This window comes from Nannospalax galili, unplaced genomic scaffold (assembly GCF_000622305.1).
Source record: "Nannospalax galili isolate Female #2095 unplaced genomic scaffold, S.galili_v1.0 scaffold528, whole genome shotgun sequence".
Classification (NCBI taxonomy): Eukaryota; Metazoa; Chordata; class Mammalia; order Rodentia; family Spalacidae; genus Nannospalax; species Nannospalax galili.
Window position 1 is genome coordinate 2,065,868 of NW_008359681.1, and position 16,915 is coordinate 2,082,782.

Sequence of the window (16,915 nt, forward strand, 5' to 3'; positions counted from 1 at the left end):
TTAGTTAGATTCCTAAAAATAGGATCACCTCTTTAAAGGTTGACAGGTATTAAACTACTCTTTTCTAACTTTCAACAAACAATTCATATCCTCAGCTCCACTTGAACACATCACACTCAAGAATGAGTGTTATTGCAAAACAGAAAAATGAGTAATGTTACTTTATTGAAAGTTATCTGCTTCAACATGTTTGAAACATGACCCTGTTCGTGTTCTTGGACTTGTTTTATGATAGTTCTATTGTCTAATAAAACAAGGAAAGCACAACAGCTACTCTGACGCTGAATGATGAAATGATCTCTTTTGTCACGACTTTTATCATACAGTCATGTTCTAGATGAAGAAACTGTCTTAGTAAAGTTTAATCACTTGTCCATGGTAACCCAGCCAGAGGTTGGCACAGAATGCGCAGGTTCAACTCTTTACAATGTTTTATTCATTTCCTTTTCATTTGAACTATTTTCATTTTTGTCAACCATTTTAAGATCAACCACCCAAGACATTTTCCTATGTTATTAAAGTTTTCTGGTCATTGCTTTCAATTTATGTTCAAAACTATGTAATTACTGTATTAATTCCCTAAAAATGTCATTTTGATAGATACTGCATCAAATTCAATAAAGTAGTACTGTATCTTCTAGCAACCCATTAAAATGCCCCCATTAACTTTGTGGTTTCCTTCAATATAGCTTCTTCATCTCTCTTATAAAGGATTTTTAAAATTATCTTTTAATTGGCTATAGTTAGCACCAATTTCTGTATATTTAATTCTTCTTTAGTTATAATACTTTTCTCATCTTATCTTAGCTTTTCCAAATAGATACTGTGTTAGCTACGTTCCTGTTGCTGTGATAAAGCACAATGACCAAAGGAACTTATAAAAGGAAGAGTTTGTTTGGCTTATAGTTTCAAAGGGGTAAGAATCCAGAACAGTAGGGGAGGCATGGTGGCAGAGGTGACCAGAGCAGAAAGCCAAGTGATCACATCTTCAAGCAAGCACAGGAAACAGGGAGAGACAAGAAATCTGGCAAGGCTTAAGAACCATCAAAGCCCACCTCCAGTGATGTGATTCCATTCCTCTATGGCCACACCTCCTATAACCTCCCAAAACAGAACCACCAACTGGGGACAAAATGTCTAAATACCTGGGCCCATGGGGGACATTCACATTGAAACCACTACAGATATGTACTCATAATATTGTTATTTTGTTTCTCTTGCTTCTCTGTAGCATTTCTTTTTCTTGTCTTATTGAATTTGGTGAGGTTTCTAGAACAGTGTTAAATGGTGATGGTGTAGTAGTCATGGGGCACTTTCCCCTTTGTCCTTAACTATATTGGGATTATTTCTGATACTTTGTCCTTATGCCAAAGTGTGTGTGTGTGTGTGTGTGTGTGTGTGTGTGTGTGTGTGTGTTTACTCTGCATTCAACTCTGGCAACATTCAGGGATCATGCGATCGATGGGAATTACACCTTGATTTTGGCCTTCTGTCAGTCTTAAATCTTCATTACTGTCATGGGCAATTTAATGGGGAATTAGAAACAAGTATATGGTCCCTGAAGTTTGCACTTACTGTAGCTCCAAAATCAAACATAAATTTTGGAAGGACTTTCAACAAATGGTGCAATATATTAGTGCCTAATTAACTCTAAAATTCAATTTACTCTCCTGAGCATCTCAGTCTCCTAAGGTAAGATTATAGTTGGCTTTTCTAGATTAGATTTCTCTCATGCTCCATTATTTTCAATTACACATAGCATTCCTTACCAGATCTCTATAAAGTCAAACTTGAAGTTAGTAAGCAACAACTCCCAGCAAAGGGCAGGCCAACTACTCCACTCTCTTGGTCTGGACCTGGGATTTTTATTGTGAGCCCTGAGGACCTGAAAATGCCTCGTTTCATATCCTGAGTAGTTGCTTCCTGAGCTTAGATAATGTCATACTGAGTCTAGCCTAAGACTTCAAGGAAGTGGAATTTCCAGAGGATAAAAATCTATGGGCTTTGAGTACTGAATGTATGTCATTATAGATTTACCAAGACCCATGGAATATATGAAGGAAGTTCAAACTCTGTCAAGAATGTTCTCGGACAATACTGACATGCAGTAGGGGTGGTGGATTGAAATAAGCATCTCACTCTAGTGCTGGATGTTGATCTTGGAGGAGGCCATGAATGTGGTGGCAGGTGGCATATTGAAACTCTACTTTTGTTCAGTTTTTGTGTAATCCTGAAACTGCTTTAAGTAAAGATTATTTAAAAATTCTTCTAATTGACTAGCCCCTTTCCTCCAGAATCAGGCCTTGACTTCCAGCCCAGCTCAGAATGAATCCCTGGACTTATTCTTGCTTCTGTTGAATGCTTGGCACCCTCCCAGGGACTGTGCATGGTGGACTCTGATTCCTGCAACGCTGAGAACTGTTGCCTGCCCCTTCATGTGTCTCTCCGCTCTCTGTCTGTGCCTTTCCTAGATTCTAGCACTTTCATCCCATGGCCACTTTCACTGCAATTTGAGATCTGGGATGCCACTAAACACTGTGCCCTCCCTTGAATCCCGTCTTTATTTTTTGTATTTCAAAACATTCACTTACCATAACTGGTGTTAGCACTGTGCCAGATATCTGAAACAAACTGAAACTCTCAGCTTCCTGGGATAGTCTAAATAGAATATTTCAAAATTTGACCCACATGGAAACGTGGGAAAATTATCCTGTGAACAACAAGCATTGACAAGAAGAGTTGTTATGAACAAAAAAGTGGCAGAGATGACAGTGCTCAGAACAGGATAGCCCTGCTTTGCTGATGATTGGATCATTTGCTATGTCATACAGTATGTTCTTCAGGGGATCCAGGGAAACACCTGCTACAAATCTCCAGAGTTGACTATTTTTATCTCAAGAACACTGTCAATACTACAGTGTTATTTACCTCTTGTCTTTGACTGCCAGGGAACTCAGTAAGTGGGGAGGGCTCCATTTTTAAAAATCAGGACCGTTTGGCATTCATTATCAATAATAACTCTACCCTTGGGGCTTCCCCCTTTTATTTTCCTACTATCCTCTGTCTTTATTTCCTTCCTAGTCAATAGATGGTGTGCGCATTTTTCAAGCTCCCCTCCCCTAAAAGATACTGAAAAGGGAGAACACATTTTATATGACAGTTCAATTCTCAGCATGTCTCTATCTTTGCAATTAAAAAATTTAGTGCATGTATGTTTTTCTCTGTGTTTGTGTGTATTTGTGCATGTGTGAGTGCAGGCTCACATGTGCTATTGTGTGTGGAGGTCAGTTGGTTCTCTCCTTCCACTGTGGGTTCTGGGGATAGAGCTCAGTTCATCAGACTTGCACAGCCAAGTGCTTTTACCCAGTAGTCATGACCCTGCACTCTTTATTGGCCTGTGTAATCATAGCCTTTCTTTTACCTACTATTTGACATACCTGTATCACATAAAATCAGGGAGTACAATGCCAACACAAATTTTAGTTTAACTCAGACCTAAGTAGGGATTAAATTTTAAGAAAAAACAAAAATCACGCAATGAATTACCAAGATCACTGGAAATTCCCTTTGTATTAATCATGATTGTTATTTCTAATGCTATTATTACATGTGCTAATTTTTCCTTGGACTGACTAGTGTATGTTTTTAGGAAAAGTTGAAGTAAAATTTGGTTTGAAAGAAGTTTCCCCTTCATAAGATAGACATAAATCTGTTGGAATTGTATGTTTTTCTCATTTTCATGCGATCTGGAATGATGGGAGAGCAACTAATAAACACTTGGTAATAATGCTCAGGCTGCCTTTAGTTTCTTGTCCATTTTCTTAGTGCTGGGTGAACTGCAGTTATCCTTTACTAGAGGGCATGAGCACATCATTTTTTATTCAGCATCTTTTAACAGTGTCTTCTACAAAAAGATGCTTCATATTTATTGAATAGATAGTTGTAAGGATAAAAGAGCAAATGGATGAAGAATAAAACAGATCAGGCTCAAGAGGGAAAACAAGTTCTGACAGGCCTGTTCAAGGACCGGGAACTGCACCATGGGGCAAGGCAGAAGCCATAGTAGGAAGCACCTGTTAAGAGAACCTGCATTTTGGGGCTGGAGAGATGGCTCTGCAGTTAAGAGCACTGGCTGTTCTTGCAGAAAACCCAAGTTCAAATCCCAGGATCCACATGGCGGCTAACAACTGTAACAGTTTCAGGGGGATTGAATACCTTCTTCTGTCCTACACAGGCACTGCACAACACGGGTGCACTTATATACATGCAGGCATAACACTCATACACTTAAAATAAAAATAAAAAAGAGCCTGCATTTCCTTATCATGGTGGTGGAGTTTCCAGAAACTGTCTTAGGCTTTTGCCATTCATGGGAACACATGTTATTTAAAGCTGAATTCCCAAGGAGGTTCTCCATTGAGCTGGCCTAATGGATTCTGGGCACCAGAATTTCCATCCCATGTGTCAAGTGTTCATCCTTACTCTTTAAATAGAAAGGAGGCTGAGAAGGAACCAATGGCAAGGGAAGGGCAACAGAGTTCCACAGCAAACTCCACCCTCCTCTGGGCAGGACTGGCTCCCTCATTTGAGTCCAGTGCATCAGGATCTCTGTTCATTAAGAATCACAAGATGGTGGACTGGGAGATGGCTCAGTCAGTACAATGCTTTCATCACAAGCATGAGGATTGGAGTTTGATCCCCAGAGCCTAGTTAAAACAGTTGGGCATGCTATCATTGTCTTGATGCTGGGGAGGCAGAGACAGGTAGATTCCTGGGGCTCACTTGCCAGGCAGTCTAGTCTGGTAAGCTGCAGGTCAAGGGGAGACCCTATCTCAGAGGAAGTGGGTGGCATTTCTAAGGATGACACCCAAGCCTGTCCTATGGCCTCCATTACATACACATGCACCAGTATCACACACAGGCACACACACACGTGAACGGCCACAAACGCACAGCATGAAACAAAAAGAATGTTTAAGAAGAATGGAAGATTGCAGCAACAGTATTAAAGAACATCTGTTCCTTCTAAGTGTGGGGCCACTTATGAGTGCTCAGGGGTCACACCCCTAACGTAAGCTATGAAGATGTGTTCTTGGTCTCTGGTTGTTTTTGAACAAATAACACTGAACAATTTTTATTAGAATGAGGTGCTTTATTTAGTGGAATTTTCTGTGATAATGGAAGTGGCCTGTATCTCCCGTCTGATACATAGCCTTTAACATGTAACTCATGCAGTTTGCACTTGCTATGAATAACCATATTTTCTTTGATTTAATTCAGTGGATATTCATTTCAATAGCTGCATGTGTTATGGCCAATGGCTGCTATATATTACAGAGCCATTCAAAGACTCAACCAAACTAAAGACAATAAAGGAAACAGTTCAATGTAGAAAAAAATCTAAACAATGTCTTTCATGTTGAGTGTTTGGAGCAATTAGAGCAGCCAGGCTTGCATGTGAGCCCAATTGAAAAATGCAGCACAGCTTCTAAACTCATAAATAGAACTAGAAATTTCTTTAAGGCACAAAACTATGAAACTTGGAGGAGATCCCTATCTCCCAAACTTCCTAAGGATAGAGTTTCCATGGCAATGGAGAATTCATCCAAATGTAATTAAAAGAGAGTGGCTAAGGTATCTGCATTGTTCAGTTCTAGTACATTTTATCTTTAATTATAATTTGTCTAAGCCAAGGATGTGTTAATATGTCGGGCAATATTTGCTGAGAACCAAGCAAGGCTGACAAGCCACTGTAAGACACCATCATTTTAAGGGAACGTCAGGGACTCAATGGTTCAGCTGGTGAGATGGTCTCAAGCGCCTGCCACCATGTCTAAGGACCCAAGTTTGAGAGTTTGAGATTCAGGACCCAAATGGTAAGAGAGAACCAAGTTGTTCTCTGACCTCAATTTGCATTCCCATGTACACACACACACACACACACACACACACACACACACAAATAAAGACTAAAAAAAATTAAGGGAGCATTAGGTACTGAGCAGAGAGAATAAAATGAGAAGACATAATCTTCGGCATTAATTGAAATCCCTTCAAGATGCTCTATTATTTTATCGTTTCCCATTAGGATCACTCCTGCTAGGCCTGACTCTTAAAGAAATCTCCCTCAGCCTTTTCCAAGAAGTCTGCCCTGGCTCCCTGCCTTGGTTCCTGCAGCCCCCATTCCTGCCTACTTCTCCCCTGCAGCTCCAAGCTCAAGGCCATGGCAATGGACAGCTCTGAGAGGTCCCACCAAGGTGTCCTGGCAGACACTAATAGTAATAGCCTTATTTTCCTGGTTTAAAGTTCATGCTGTGCAACAGGCTTTGTTGCCTATGACATCTGTTTTTTAAAAAGTTATCTGAAAAAAATAATACAATGAATACTACTGATATGAGTGAGCAAGAGTTTTGTTTTGTATTTTTATTTCATTTTGTTTTAGTTACAAGGTGCTAACTTTAGTTACATGACCCTGAGTGGTGAAGGAAAGATGCTGAAGCAGCAGTTCAAGTTAGCCAGTTCCCTTTCCAGGAAGCCTTACTGCAGGAAAACCAAACAGAGCAGCCCCCAGACCAGAATCCTTCTCATCAGGGAATGTTAATGGCTTTCTAAGCAGTCTTTTGTGTCTAGGATGTGGAGGAAATTCAGCCAGGTGGGGTTAGAGAAGGGTCCTAAGCATCTAAAAGAGGGAAGGAGGAGTGAAAGAAAACAATTTGCATAAAGGGACAACTGAGGTCTAGTCTGTCTTTCTTTGTAGGTGAACTGCAATTGTTTTCTGCAAACTTCCCTCAGGACAGCAGTGCCCCAGGGCTTCCTTTTCTTTTGCCTTTCTTACATTCCTTAGCCCTAAGGCAGCAAAAAAATCCCAAAGCCTCCACTTCCTGGAGTGAGCTTTGCAAGCTCGACTGTTACAAAGCAGACCCTCCCTGAATCCAGTGAGTCTCAGTGCTTGGAAAGGAGTGGGGCGAGGCTTTTCTTAAAGAGGCCGACATTTTGAGCATTCCCTTAGGGCCCAACTTCCCTTCTTTTGAGAGTTTCTGTATGTAACTGAAGTGTCTATGGAAGTATATTGCACATGGAAAAGACCAAAGGCAAAAGAAGTTAAAAGGTACTGTTTCCACGGTTTCACTTATCTATTAATTTACTTATATTATTTTATGTGTATGAGTGTTTGACTGCACGTATGTAAATGCACCTATGTTGTACAATGCCTGTGGAGGCCAGAAGAGGGCATCAGATCCCCTGGAACTGGAGTTACCGACAGCTGTTAGCTGCCATGTGGGTGCTGGGAACTGAACCCAGGTCCTCTGCAAGAGCAGCCAGTGCTCTTAATCACTGAGCCACCCCTCCAGCCCTCCACTGTTTTACTTTTTTAAAAGTATTTCTTGAGCTGATGAGCTGGTTCAGCAGGTAAAGGAGCTTTTCACCAAGCCTGGCAACCTGAGTTCCATCCCCAGAACCCACATGGTAGAAGGTGACCTGACTCCTGCAGGTTGTCCTCTGACCACTCCATGCATGCCTTGGCATTCTTACACCCCCACACACACACAAATGAATGAATAAATGTAATAAAATATAAAAGAATTCAAAGTATCTCTTGGTCTCCTTATAACAGCCCCTTATAGTCATCTTGGAATTTTTGTCTTTCAACACATTGACATTTGAAGCATCCAAACTCATCATGCAGATTTGTCTACTGAGCCCCCAGGGATACCATGTAGGCCTGGGTTGCTTCCCTTTTCATCATGGAGGGGACCATGGTGGATTTTGTCCCTTTGTTGCTGGTGTGAGGTTTGAGCTCTTGGTTCAAGTCTTGCTACTGAAAAGCCACCTCCTTCCCTTTATAATCAAGATCATGAGGGAGTGAGGGAGCTGGTGTGGTGGTGGGTCGCTTCTGTAGTCCCAGGACTCAGGAGTCTGAGAGAATTGAGTTCAAGGCCAGCCTGGGCTACATAGTGAGGCCTTACCTCATAAAAAAGAAAATGTGCTGAGAACATTGACTCTGGTCTGCTGAAGACCCTCCACAAGGTAGTCTTTGCTGATCCTTGTCTTAACTATTTATGTGAGAGGTTTCAAAGTGACGGATCTGTCTTTCTGTCAGTCTCTCTTTGTCTTTCTCTGTCTCTGTGTCTCTTACTCTAGCTGTCTCTGTCAGTCTTTGTCTTTTTTCCTGTTTGTCTGTCTCTGTGTGTGTGTACATGTGCTTGTGGAGAATGGAGACCAGAGGTTGAAGTTGAGTGTCTTCCTCAATCACGTTCTATCTCACCTTTTGAGACAGGGTCTCTCACTGAATGGGTGCTCTGATTGGTTAGACCTGCTGACCAGCAAGCTCCAGGGATCTGTCTGTCTTTGTAATGTCTGTGCTAGGGTTAAAGCATGCATGACCACCTTTAGCTTTTCTACATGGGTGCCGGGATCTGAACTCAGGTTCTCATGTGTAGGTGACAGCACTTTATCTACTGAGCAGTCCCACAAAGTGATTTGTCAGTCCTTCTGTATATGCCTAATCTTCTCCATTACTATTTTGTACTATTATCTATGGATTCCTGGATTCAGTTTTTTTCCCTTCATTTCTTTTCTGTTGGAAATATCCTTTGTATTGAGCTATATTTACTAAACTACACTAAACTAGTTCTATGTGTCCTAAGGAGCAAAGTATTTTGTGGACAAATAATTTAAGTGATACACCACACCTACCACCTGTCCTAATGTTACATAATCCACATTAGGACTCCAAAGACCTAAGAACTTGCTTTATTTTGCTTAACCAGGTATTTCTCAAACTTATTTGAGTATGGAATCTTTTTTTCCACTTTAACACATAAGATTTGATAAAATACACCTGGGAAAACACTGATTGAGACCAACCTTGTTGGTTAAATGTTTAACTGCTCATCAATAATATGAATCAAAGGCTGATTAAAGATGGTAAGTATATACATTTTAATTTGTGATTAAAAGTACTTATCCTGCAATTATTCTACTCATAAGACCAAATTATCACGCCACAAGAGACAAGAGCAAGCCTAAAGCAGGCAAAAATTTTGTCTAAAACAATACAAAAACAAAGTTATTATCATTGGAAATTAAGTAAAACTTTTTTTTTTTTTTTTTTTTTTAAAGAATACAACAACTAATCATCAAAGAAAAAATGGATACAGTGACTTGATTAGAGGTATGGACGGATGTTATGAGAAAACATGAGAATTCAAATGCAGACTTCATTCAGGATGGTGTATTTACAAACCCATCTCTAGAAAAGGTGAAGAAATCTTACAATGTTATCTTTTTGAGTTCTTAAACTCCTGAAACTGAACAAAAGACAAAAGATGTAAAGGTGCCTCACAAAAGAGGGCATTCAGCTGGCTGGCAGGTTAGAACTTCTGTGACATGACTGTGGAGTTGGATGTTGCAGATAGAGAGCCAAATTACCTTGGGTATCTTTAGCTCCCTTAATAGTCATGTACTGCCCACCTCTGTGTTGTCCAAATATCCATCCTGTGACTATGATGTAAAACCTTTTGGAATGTACTAACCAGACCCCTAGTTTCCACCAACCCAAAGGCTAAGAATGTCATCTAATAGCCTCTGACTGAGGCCTAGACATGGCTTCACTTGGCTGTAACCCACCTACCTCATGTTCCCACCAATGTATTTGAAATATGCCTTGATTTTTTAACTTTCTTTTGTTCTATAACTAAAAACACTTCATAAAATTGATACCATGTTGGAATGTGGAATTTGGGGTAACGTGAATCTGTGTTCCCAGGTCAGTTATTCACATTTGGCTCAAGAATAGACAATCTCTTATTCCCTCTGAAGAGAGGTGTTTTTGCAATGACACATCATTCCTGCCATTTCTTTCTTCTAACTCACACATGTTCAACAGTCTCTTTGTATTTAATCTTTCCAGCAGACTATCCCTTACTTTCCTCTGGATTAATAAGTCTTGAAAGAATTCTCAGGAGGTAACAAAGATTATTTGCTTCAGGATAATATACAGAGAAATAATCCATTGGTATATCTAGGAGAGTGGTAAATCTCTTAAAATCCAGTGTTTTATGCATGGGAGTAGGAAGTATGCAAGAGCAAAAGTCACTTAGATGCTGTTGGAAAACATAAGCAGTTTCAGTTATTTCATGTGGTAAATGAAATGCCAGTGTTTTATTAGTATTTACATGGCCATACAGCTACTTTAAGAAGCAGGTGGTCAATAGCTTTTCCTGGGGGTCTGTGACAATATCCTCTGCCTCACAGGCTTTAGAGGCGAGTGGGGCTTGATACTGGGTGACATCTTATTCCTTCAGCTGTTTATATTTTCACTCATGGGCCTCCAAAAAACAGCAAATATAAACTTGATAGTATTTCATAGCATTCCTTTTTGGTCTCAAAGAAACTAGCAACTGAAATCAGAATCTGATAAACTTTCTAAATGCTTCAAATGAGATTACGGAACTAATGAGCCAAGATGATGATTACTAAAATATAGGCACATTTTCCTTTAAATATTTGACATTCTGCCTACAGTGCCTCTGTTATGTTCAAATTATTCTTATATTCTAAAACAATGGCGTTTCTCAACTAGTGGAATGCTGCCAGGGGGTTCCAACAGAGTTAGACGAGCACACAACCAAAAGGCAGTCTTTAAATTGGCTTGGGGAATGAATGGGGGCCTTATCAGGGCAGCTGAAGGCCTTACACAATTGTCAGCATCTGTCAACGTTCACAGGGCCCCATATAGAACAAGCAAGCCTTTACAGCTGGACAGAACAGCAACCTTTGGCTTCTGGCACCCTCAGGCCCAACAGGACCTGAAAACAAAAAGACCACCTCAGGCCATTATGAGGCAGACATGGAGAAAGTGCAGTGGTGCTGGCAGGACCATAAAGCAACTGCTAATTAATGTTAATTATCTACAATTCTGTTTGGCTTCACATTAGTCAGCTATCATAAAAAGTAGACAATACTTATAAACATGAGTTTATATTTATGCTGACTGATTTCAAACCCTTTTTCATGTTATTTTTATTTTTAAAGGGTATAGAAATGATCTATCAGCCTTTCTTTTTAGGGTATGAACCCACAATTCTGTTTAAGTAGTTCCGTATGAAGAGCACTAAATTCATTAAGTGGCGATTCTCAGTTGTATAAAATTAATACATTGATCAGTCATGAGTGTATACAAAACAAAACATAAGCCATTGTTTCATTAAATAAATTTATTTGTTAAAATAATTTAACTCCAAATACAACTGTTGAATTTGCATTGAGTTATGACTACAATTCATGTTTTAATTGAAATGTCAGGGTTTAACAACTGACATTGTTACAAAACAATAAACTGTTGTTCAATTTTAAATGGTGAGTTGTATTAGAGCTCAACAAGTAACTGTGAACTATATCTCTGGGAAACCCCAAATCAATAATGATAAGTCTGTTTTCAAAACCTACTGCAGTCATTCTTGAAACCCTGATCAAAATTTAATAGATGCACAATGACAAGGTAAAGAACAAAAGGAGAAAGACCCCCATAGTCTTTAATATCTGATTGGCTAAGGAGACAATTAAAGCTTAAACAGTGCTAACACATGGCTACTGACAGAGAACTGAAAAACAAACACAAACCCAAGGGCAACAAACAACAAAGCACTTTCGGATTCATACAGAAGGCCATATTCACACTTGAAAACAAATAGCAGTCACCCTCAGGCAATAGTTCTTTAGAGAGAAAAGCAAGGATCAGTAGTTTTACCACAGAAAGTGATGGCAACTGCAGCAACAGGGTCAAACGCTCAGTCCTAAGTCTACACACCAAAGGAGCAGAGCACAAAGCACCTTTCAGTAGTTTAAGGAAAGATGTGTACTACTTCTGATCTGATGCTGGCTTGTTTCTTGTCAGTTGAACAAAATGAAAGGCATCAGTTACCATCACTATCACAGCTTAAAACAACCCAAAAGTTACAAAACAAAACAAAAAACTTAAAAAATGCTGCTTTTGCACAAAAGTAAAAAACAAAGCAAAAGAAAACTTTAGAATAGCTAAAGAAAAAGTGGGTCTTTGGATCAAACCATAATTTTTTTAAGGCATGTTAGAAAAAAACTTTCATTTATCTAGTTGCTAGTTCTGATAAGGGCATTAAATAAACAGCAACCTGAAGTCACCAACTCTCCTCCGTGGCCCATTATTTCATATGCCAAAAAGTATAATCTTCCTGTTCTTGGACTTTTTATTCTCATCCCATCAAACACTCGTTCATGATGGTCAAATTCATGCCAGAGGGACAGGGAGAGAACACAGCAGGTTTGCTTTTGGGGAAATGATGCCCGGTCACTGTCTGTGAGGGTTGGTGCAAACACTGATCAGGTAGCCAAGTCAGTTCTTAGGGACATCTTACAGGAAAGCCTGCAGTCATCTGACAAACACCTTTACCTTACATTTTGTCAGCCCTTTCAGGTTATTTCACCTTTTTCATGTCTGCATAGACATCCACGATATAAACTGTGGAATCTATAGAGCTGTTTCTAATATGTGATCTTAGTTGTCATAAAATTGCTATTAATTATGGGATTCTAAAATCAGAGTTAGTCTGACAAGTTAGAGGCTTCAGAATTCAATCAATTCACTAATACATCTATTTTAGTAGATTTAGTAAAACATACTTCTTGAATCTGATTTCTCTGTATCTCTGAATCAAATCAACTTTTACATAATGAAATTTGTTCCAAGAAAACTGATTAAAACTTTTTTTCTTCTAAACAAGGTACTTCCTAACTGGAGAAAATGATACTGAAGATTTTAAATATTCACAATTGAACGACTCACAACCACGGCCTGCTTTCACATTATTTCTTCGGTTTTCTCAGACATGAAAAATACCATGACTTTCTTCTATCCTCTGAGCTCAATGTCAGTTACTAAATACTTGGGGGCTACTGATGCTTCAATGACATAGAGGAGACAAATAATTTAAAAAATGTGTTTTATACATTATATTCTGCAGTATCGATTCTCAGTATAGGCAATTATCTCTGATTTGTGCCAAATTCTTAGGAACAATAAACACACATGCACACACAAACACACACTCTTCTCTCAGTTACACTCGTTAAGACCAGAGGTTACTTGCACAAGACTGTGGAACCAAGAAGGTGTGGGCACTAAGTACATTGCAGGCTCAGTGACATTGCAGTTATCTCCAGAGGACGGGCTCAAGACAATCTCTTCAGCCTTTACATCTCTGAGGTGAGGTGAAACCCTTCTAAGCTTGATTGTGAAACTCCTGAATAGGTTTTTCCTGTGCCATTTTTTCATGCAAATGATAAACACTTCAAGGCTATGAAAACCAAAAATGTCAGAGCTGAGCACCTTTTCAAAATGAACTATTCACTCTAGCAGGACCTGCCACTTCAGTAATCAGGGCAAAACTGGTACAAGAAAACCTTTCTGTAATTCTCCAAGAAAATGGAAGATAAAAGGCTTTTTATCCCTTACCTTCCACTCTATAATTTATGTTCTACTTTTAAGCCCAAATTATATCACATGGTTATTCAATTTTAAAAAAATGCCTGCAAATACAGCTCTACTACAGCAAACTGGATTTCCAAAGCAGGTTAGCCAAGGGTCACATCACAACCATAGCCCTTAAAGGCAAGGAGGAACTGGCTGCTTTAATGAACACAGAAATGCCAGGTATCTGTACTGTCCTGTGAGGTTTCTGCAAACGGGGACATGTGGATGCAACATGGCTTCATTTTCCTTACGTGATGGTACTGGGTAATCGACTACAATGCTCTTGTTAGTAAGGCTAGGCGATCTCTCCATCTCAGCTGCTTCCTTCTAGTACATAAAGACCATCCTGGATGGGTGTGCGCTTTCAGTTCTCATCAAACTCTTGTGAGAGCCTCTGTTTTGAGTGGCAAAGCAGGTGATTTAACACATTCTAAAGCCAGACTGTATTTTTCATACAACCTTGTGACTTTTACTCTATTGAGGATTGATGCATGAGTGAATTCCATGTCACAGATTAGGATAACATCTACGATTAAGCATCAATTTTGAGAAACAGAACCGTGTCAGCTGATGGAAGACTCCCTGCAATGCTGTTGGCAGGCCAGCTGTTACTTGATCCAACACACTGGCTAGAAGCTCTACACCAATTCCTGAAATTCAGTACTCTCGTAGGAAAATATTTCTCCTTTACTTTTTTTCTAAAGACGACAAAATATTTTAATTGTAAATGGTCATAGAATTCTTGTGGTTTCTCTCTCATGATTCTTTTTAATTTATACAGCAGTTGCTTCTGTCAACTCGGCGGCGATGCCATCATCACTTCAAATGAGATCACCCTGTAGATCGATGGCCTGTGCCTTCAAGTTGCAGATGTGCACAGAAGACTGAGGACAATGGTGGAAAGTGTAGTTACTGAACCCACAGGTACTCAGAGACATCAACTGACCATTGCTGCTTGTTTCTGAATGAGGGCTGCAGCTCACTATGGATTCACACCACGCGTCCTACAAACTGCAGTGGGGTAGAACGAGGCTTCTTTCGCCTACGAGCCTGGGCAAATCCTGTCCAGGACTGCCATGTTCAGATGCTATTGTATGTTACAGGCAGAACAGCACGGGTCATCTTTGTCAGGCTGAGCCGCATAGTTCATCTGCCTCACAATTTCTGCAAAGAGTTCGTCCACCATTGTTTTACTCTTAGCAGAAGTCTCCATAAAGGGGCAGCCCCACTCTTCGGCCAAGGCTCGCCCTTCATTGGAGGACACTTCTCTCTCACTCTCCAGGTCCACTTTGTTCCCAACCAGGATGACTGGCACTTTCTCATACCTAAGAAAGAACAAATGCACAAATTGTATGTAGTGGCTGGCAGTAAATGTAACAGGGAAGACAGGCTTTCTCTATTTTTGCTATAGTCTAGTACAAATGGTCTCTTTAGGCACACACAAAAGTACTTGCACCAGTGGCCTGGTGTCTACCTAAGGGCATTTGGAAGCTGCTCTCAAGAGTTCACAAATGGGCTTTTCAAATGATGCTTTTAATTAATCAATTATGCGTCCTCTAAAATCAATTATGTATCCTTTCCAGATATACTTGGGAAATTATTTTCAGAATCTCAGACAAATTTCTCTTAATTTACATTTTTTTCTGTGGCAAGAGATGCTTATTCAAAGTTTCAGTAATAATTAGCTTTACTAACAAAATTGCATTTTACTGTATTCTATAAGGATACAAAAATATTCTGAATTGCTCCCCAACAACAAAATGCAAACAAAAACCTAGCAGGAATCATTAGGATGTAAATCATCAAATAGAAGGACATTCTTTCCCTTATGAATGAGTCAGTTGAAAAAAATAATTACATTTTTCAGTCAAAAAGAGTAAACAATTTAATCATTAGCTTTATCTGATGTCTCTATTTTGCTTCTTAACTACAATATTTGTCTCTGGATAAACATATTTGTAAAATGCTACTGATGAAGCTAATGACAGGAACAGTAAAAAAACGTCCTGAATCATTTTGGCACTTAAAGATGACTCTCTAGGACACAACACATGTCAGGGTATAAAAATACCCAGTGCTGGTCTGCATGTTTATATACTTTGCCTATTTTAGAACTTTCATTTTAAAGGTCATTTCAAAAGTTTTATGTTCTGTGATTTTAGTATAAGTTAGTGTGTTTATATTTTTCCTACAAACACTACACAAATGTTACCAAATGTGACTGGGAACAGCTAATCTTTCAGAAGGAAAATCTAGTGAAGACTTCACTGTGGCAAGACTCAGAGTGTTTGAATCACTCAGGAAACTGGATGAAAGGTAGGGAGTTTTGTTTTTTTTTTGTTACAATACTGCACAATTTCATAATTCTGTTAAGATGGTTCTTACTACTCACCCTAAGTTGTGTAGCCAAGCATATCCCCAATAGACACCCATCTTTTCCTTTGGCATGAGATCAAACTAAGAATGGCCCCAATGAGGGCGTATTTCAGGCAGTGAAATACAGCAACTTACATGAAGCACCCAGTGTGATGGCTCAAGTTAGTAATCCCAGTGCTAAAGAGACTGTGGCTGAGGCCAGCCCAGGCTACTAGCTAGACCCTGTCTCAAAAAGAAGGCTGAGGCTCAGTCAGTAAAGTTCTTGCTTAAAAGCATGAGCACAAGTTTAGCCCCCAGAATGCACCAAAAGCCAGGCACCGTAGCACATATTTACAATCCCAGCTCTGGGGAGGCAGAGACAGAAGGATCCCTGTGCCCACCACCTAGTCTAACTTAACCTGGTGAACTCCAGTCCAGTAAGAGACCCTGTCTCAAAGGACGTAGATGACATTCTTCAAGATGACATCTAAGGTTGTCCTCTGGCCTCCATTTGCACAGGTACACACAAAAAGACGCATCAACATGTGCATTTAAAAATAAAAAAAGTAAAGATAAAAGAGTGGGGCTACATCCAAGGTAAACCTAGAACTTGCACAGGATCTTTCTTCTGGGAATGGATAGGTAACTCCAATTCATATCGAAGGAGTCAGGATGAACTTATAGTATCTGTACCTGTGACTTCTGCACTCACATGCTGACAGCACTGAGCACAGGACACAAGGACTTTTCACATCTTTGGTTTAGGGCTCTCACATACACACCATTATGTGCACCCATTGGCCTCTGGGAGGACGAGTGGCAGAACAATGAAGCTGGGCCTGAAAAAGTCACTTACCAGCTTCCTTCCCTAGCAGCTCTCTTCACCGTGGTACTGAGCAGTCCTGCTACAGTGAGCTGACACTGCCAGCCATGTCAGGACAATGTCAGTTTCTAACTTGCTTTACCTGTGAAGCTATAACTGCATTTCCTTTTCCTTGTGAGGGTGTACACGTTACAGAGTGCTTTAAAATGCTGTGCTTGTCAATGAAG

General features: G+C 39.8%; 1 protein-coding gene across 1 annotated transcript in view; it reads right to left on the bottom strand.

Moving 5' to 3' along the window:
• Positions 1 to 12,321: 12,321 nt before the first annotated feature.
• The window catches only part of Rap2a (RAP2A, member of RAS oncogene family), a 43,698-nt gene continuing 39,104 nt past the window's right edge, over positions 12,322 to 16,915 (bottom strand). Inside the window, exon 2 of the mRNA XM_008823594.3 lies at positions 12,322 to 14,835. Coding sequence (XP_008821816.1) covers positions 14,598 to 14,835 — 238 coding nt within the window. The 3' untranslated portion in view covers positions 12,322 to 14,597. The remainder of the gene's footprint in view (positions 14,836 to 16,915) is intronic.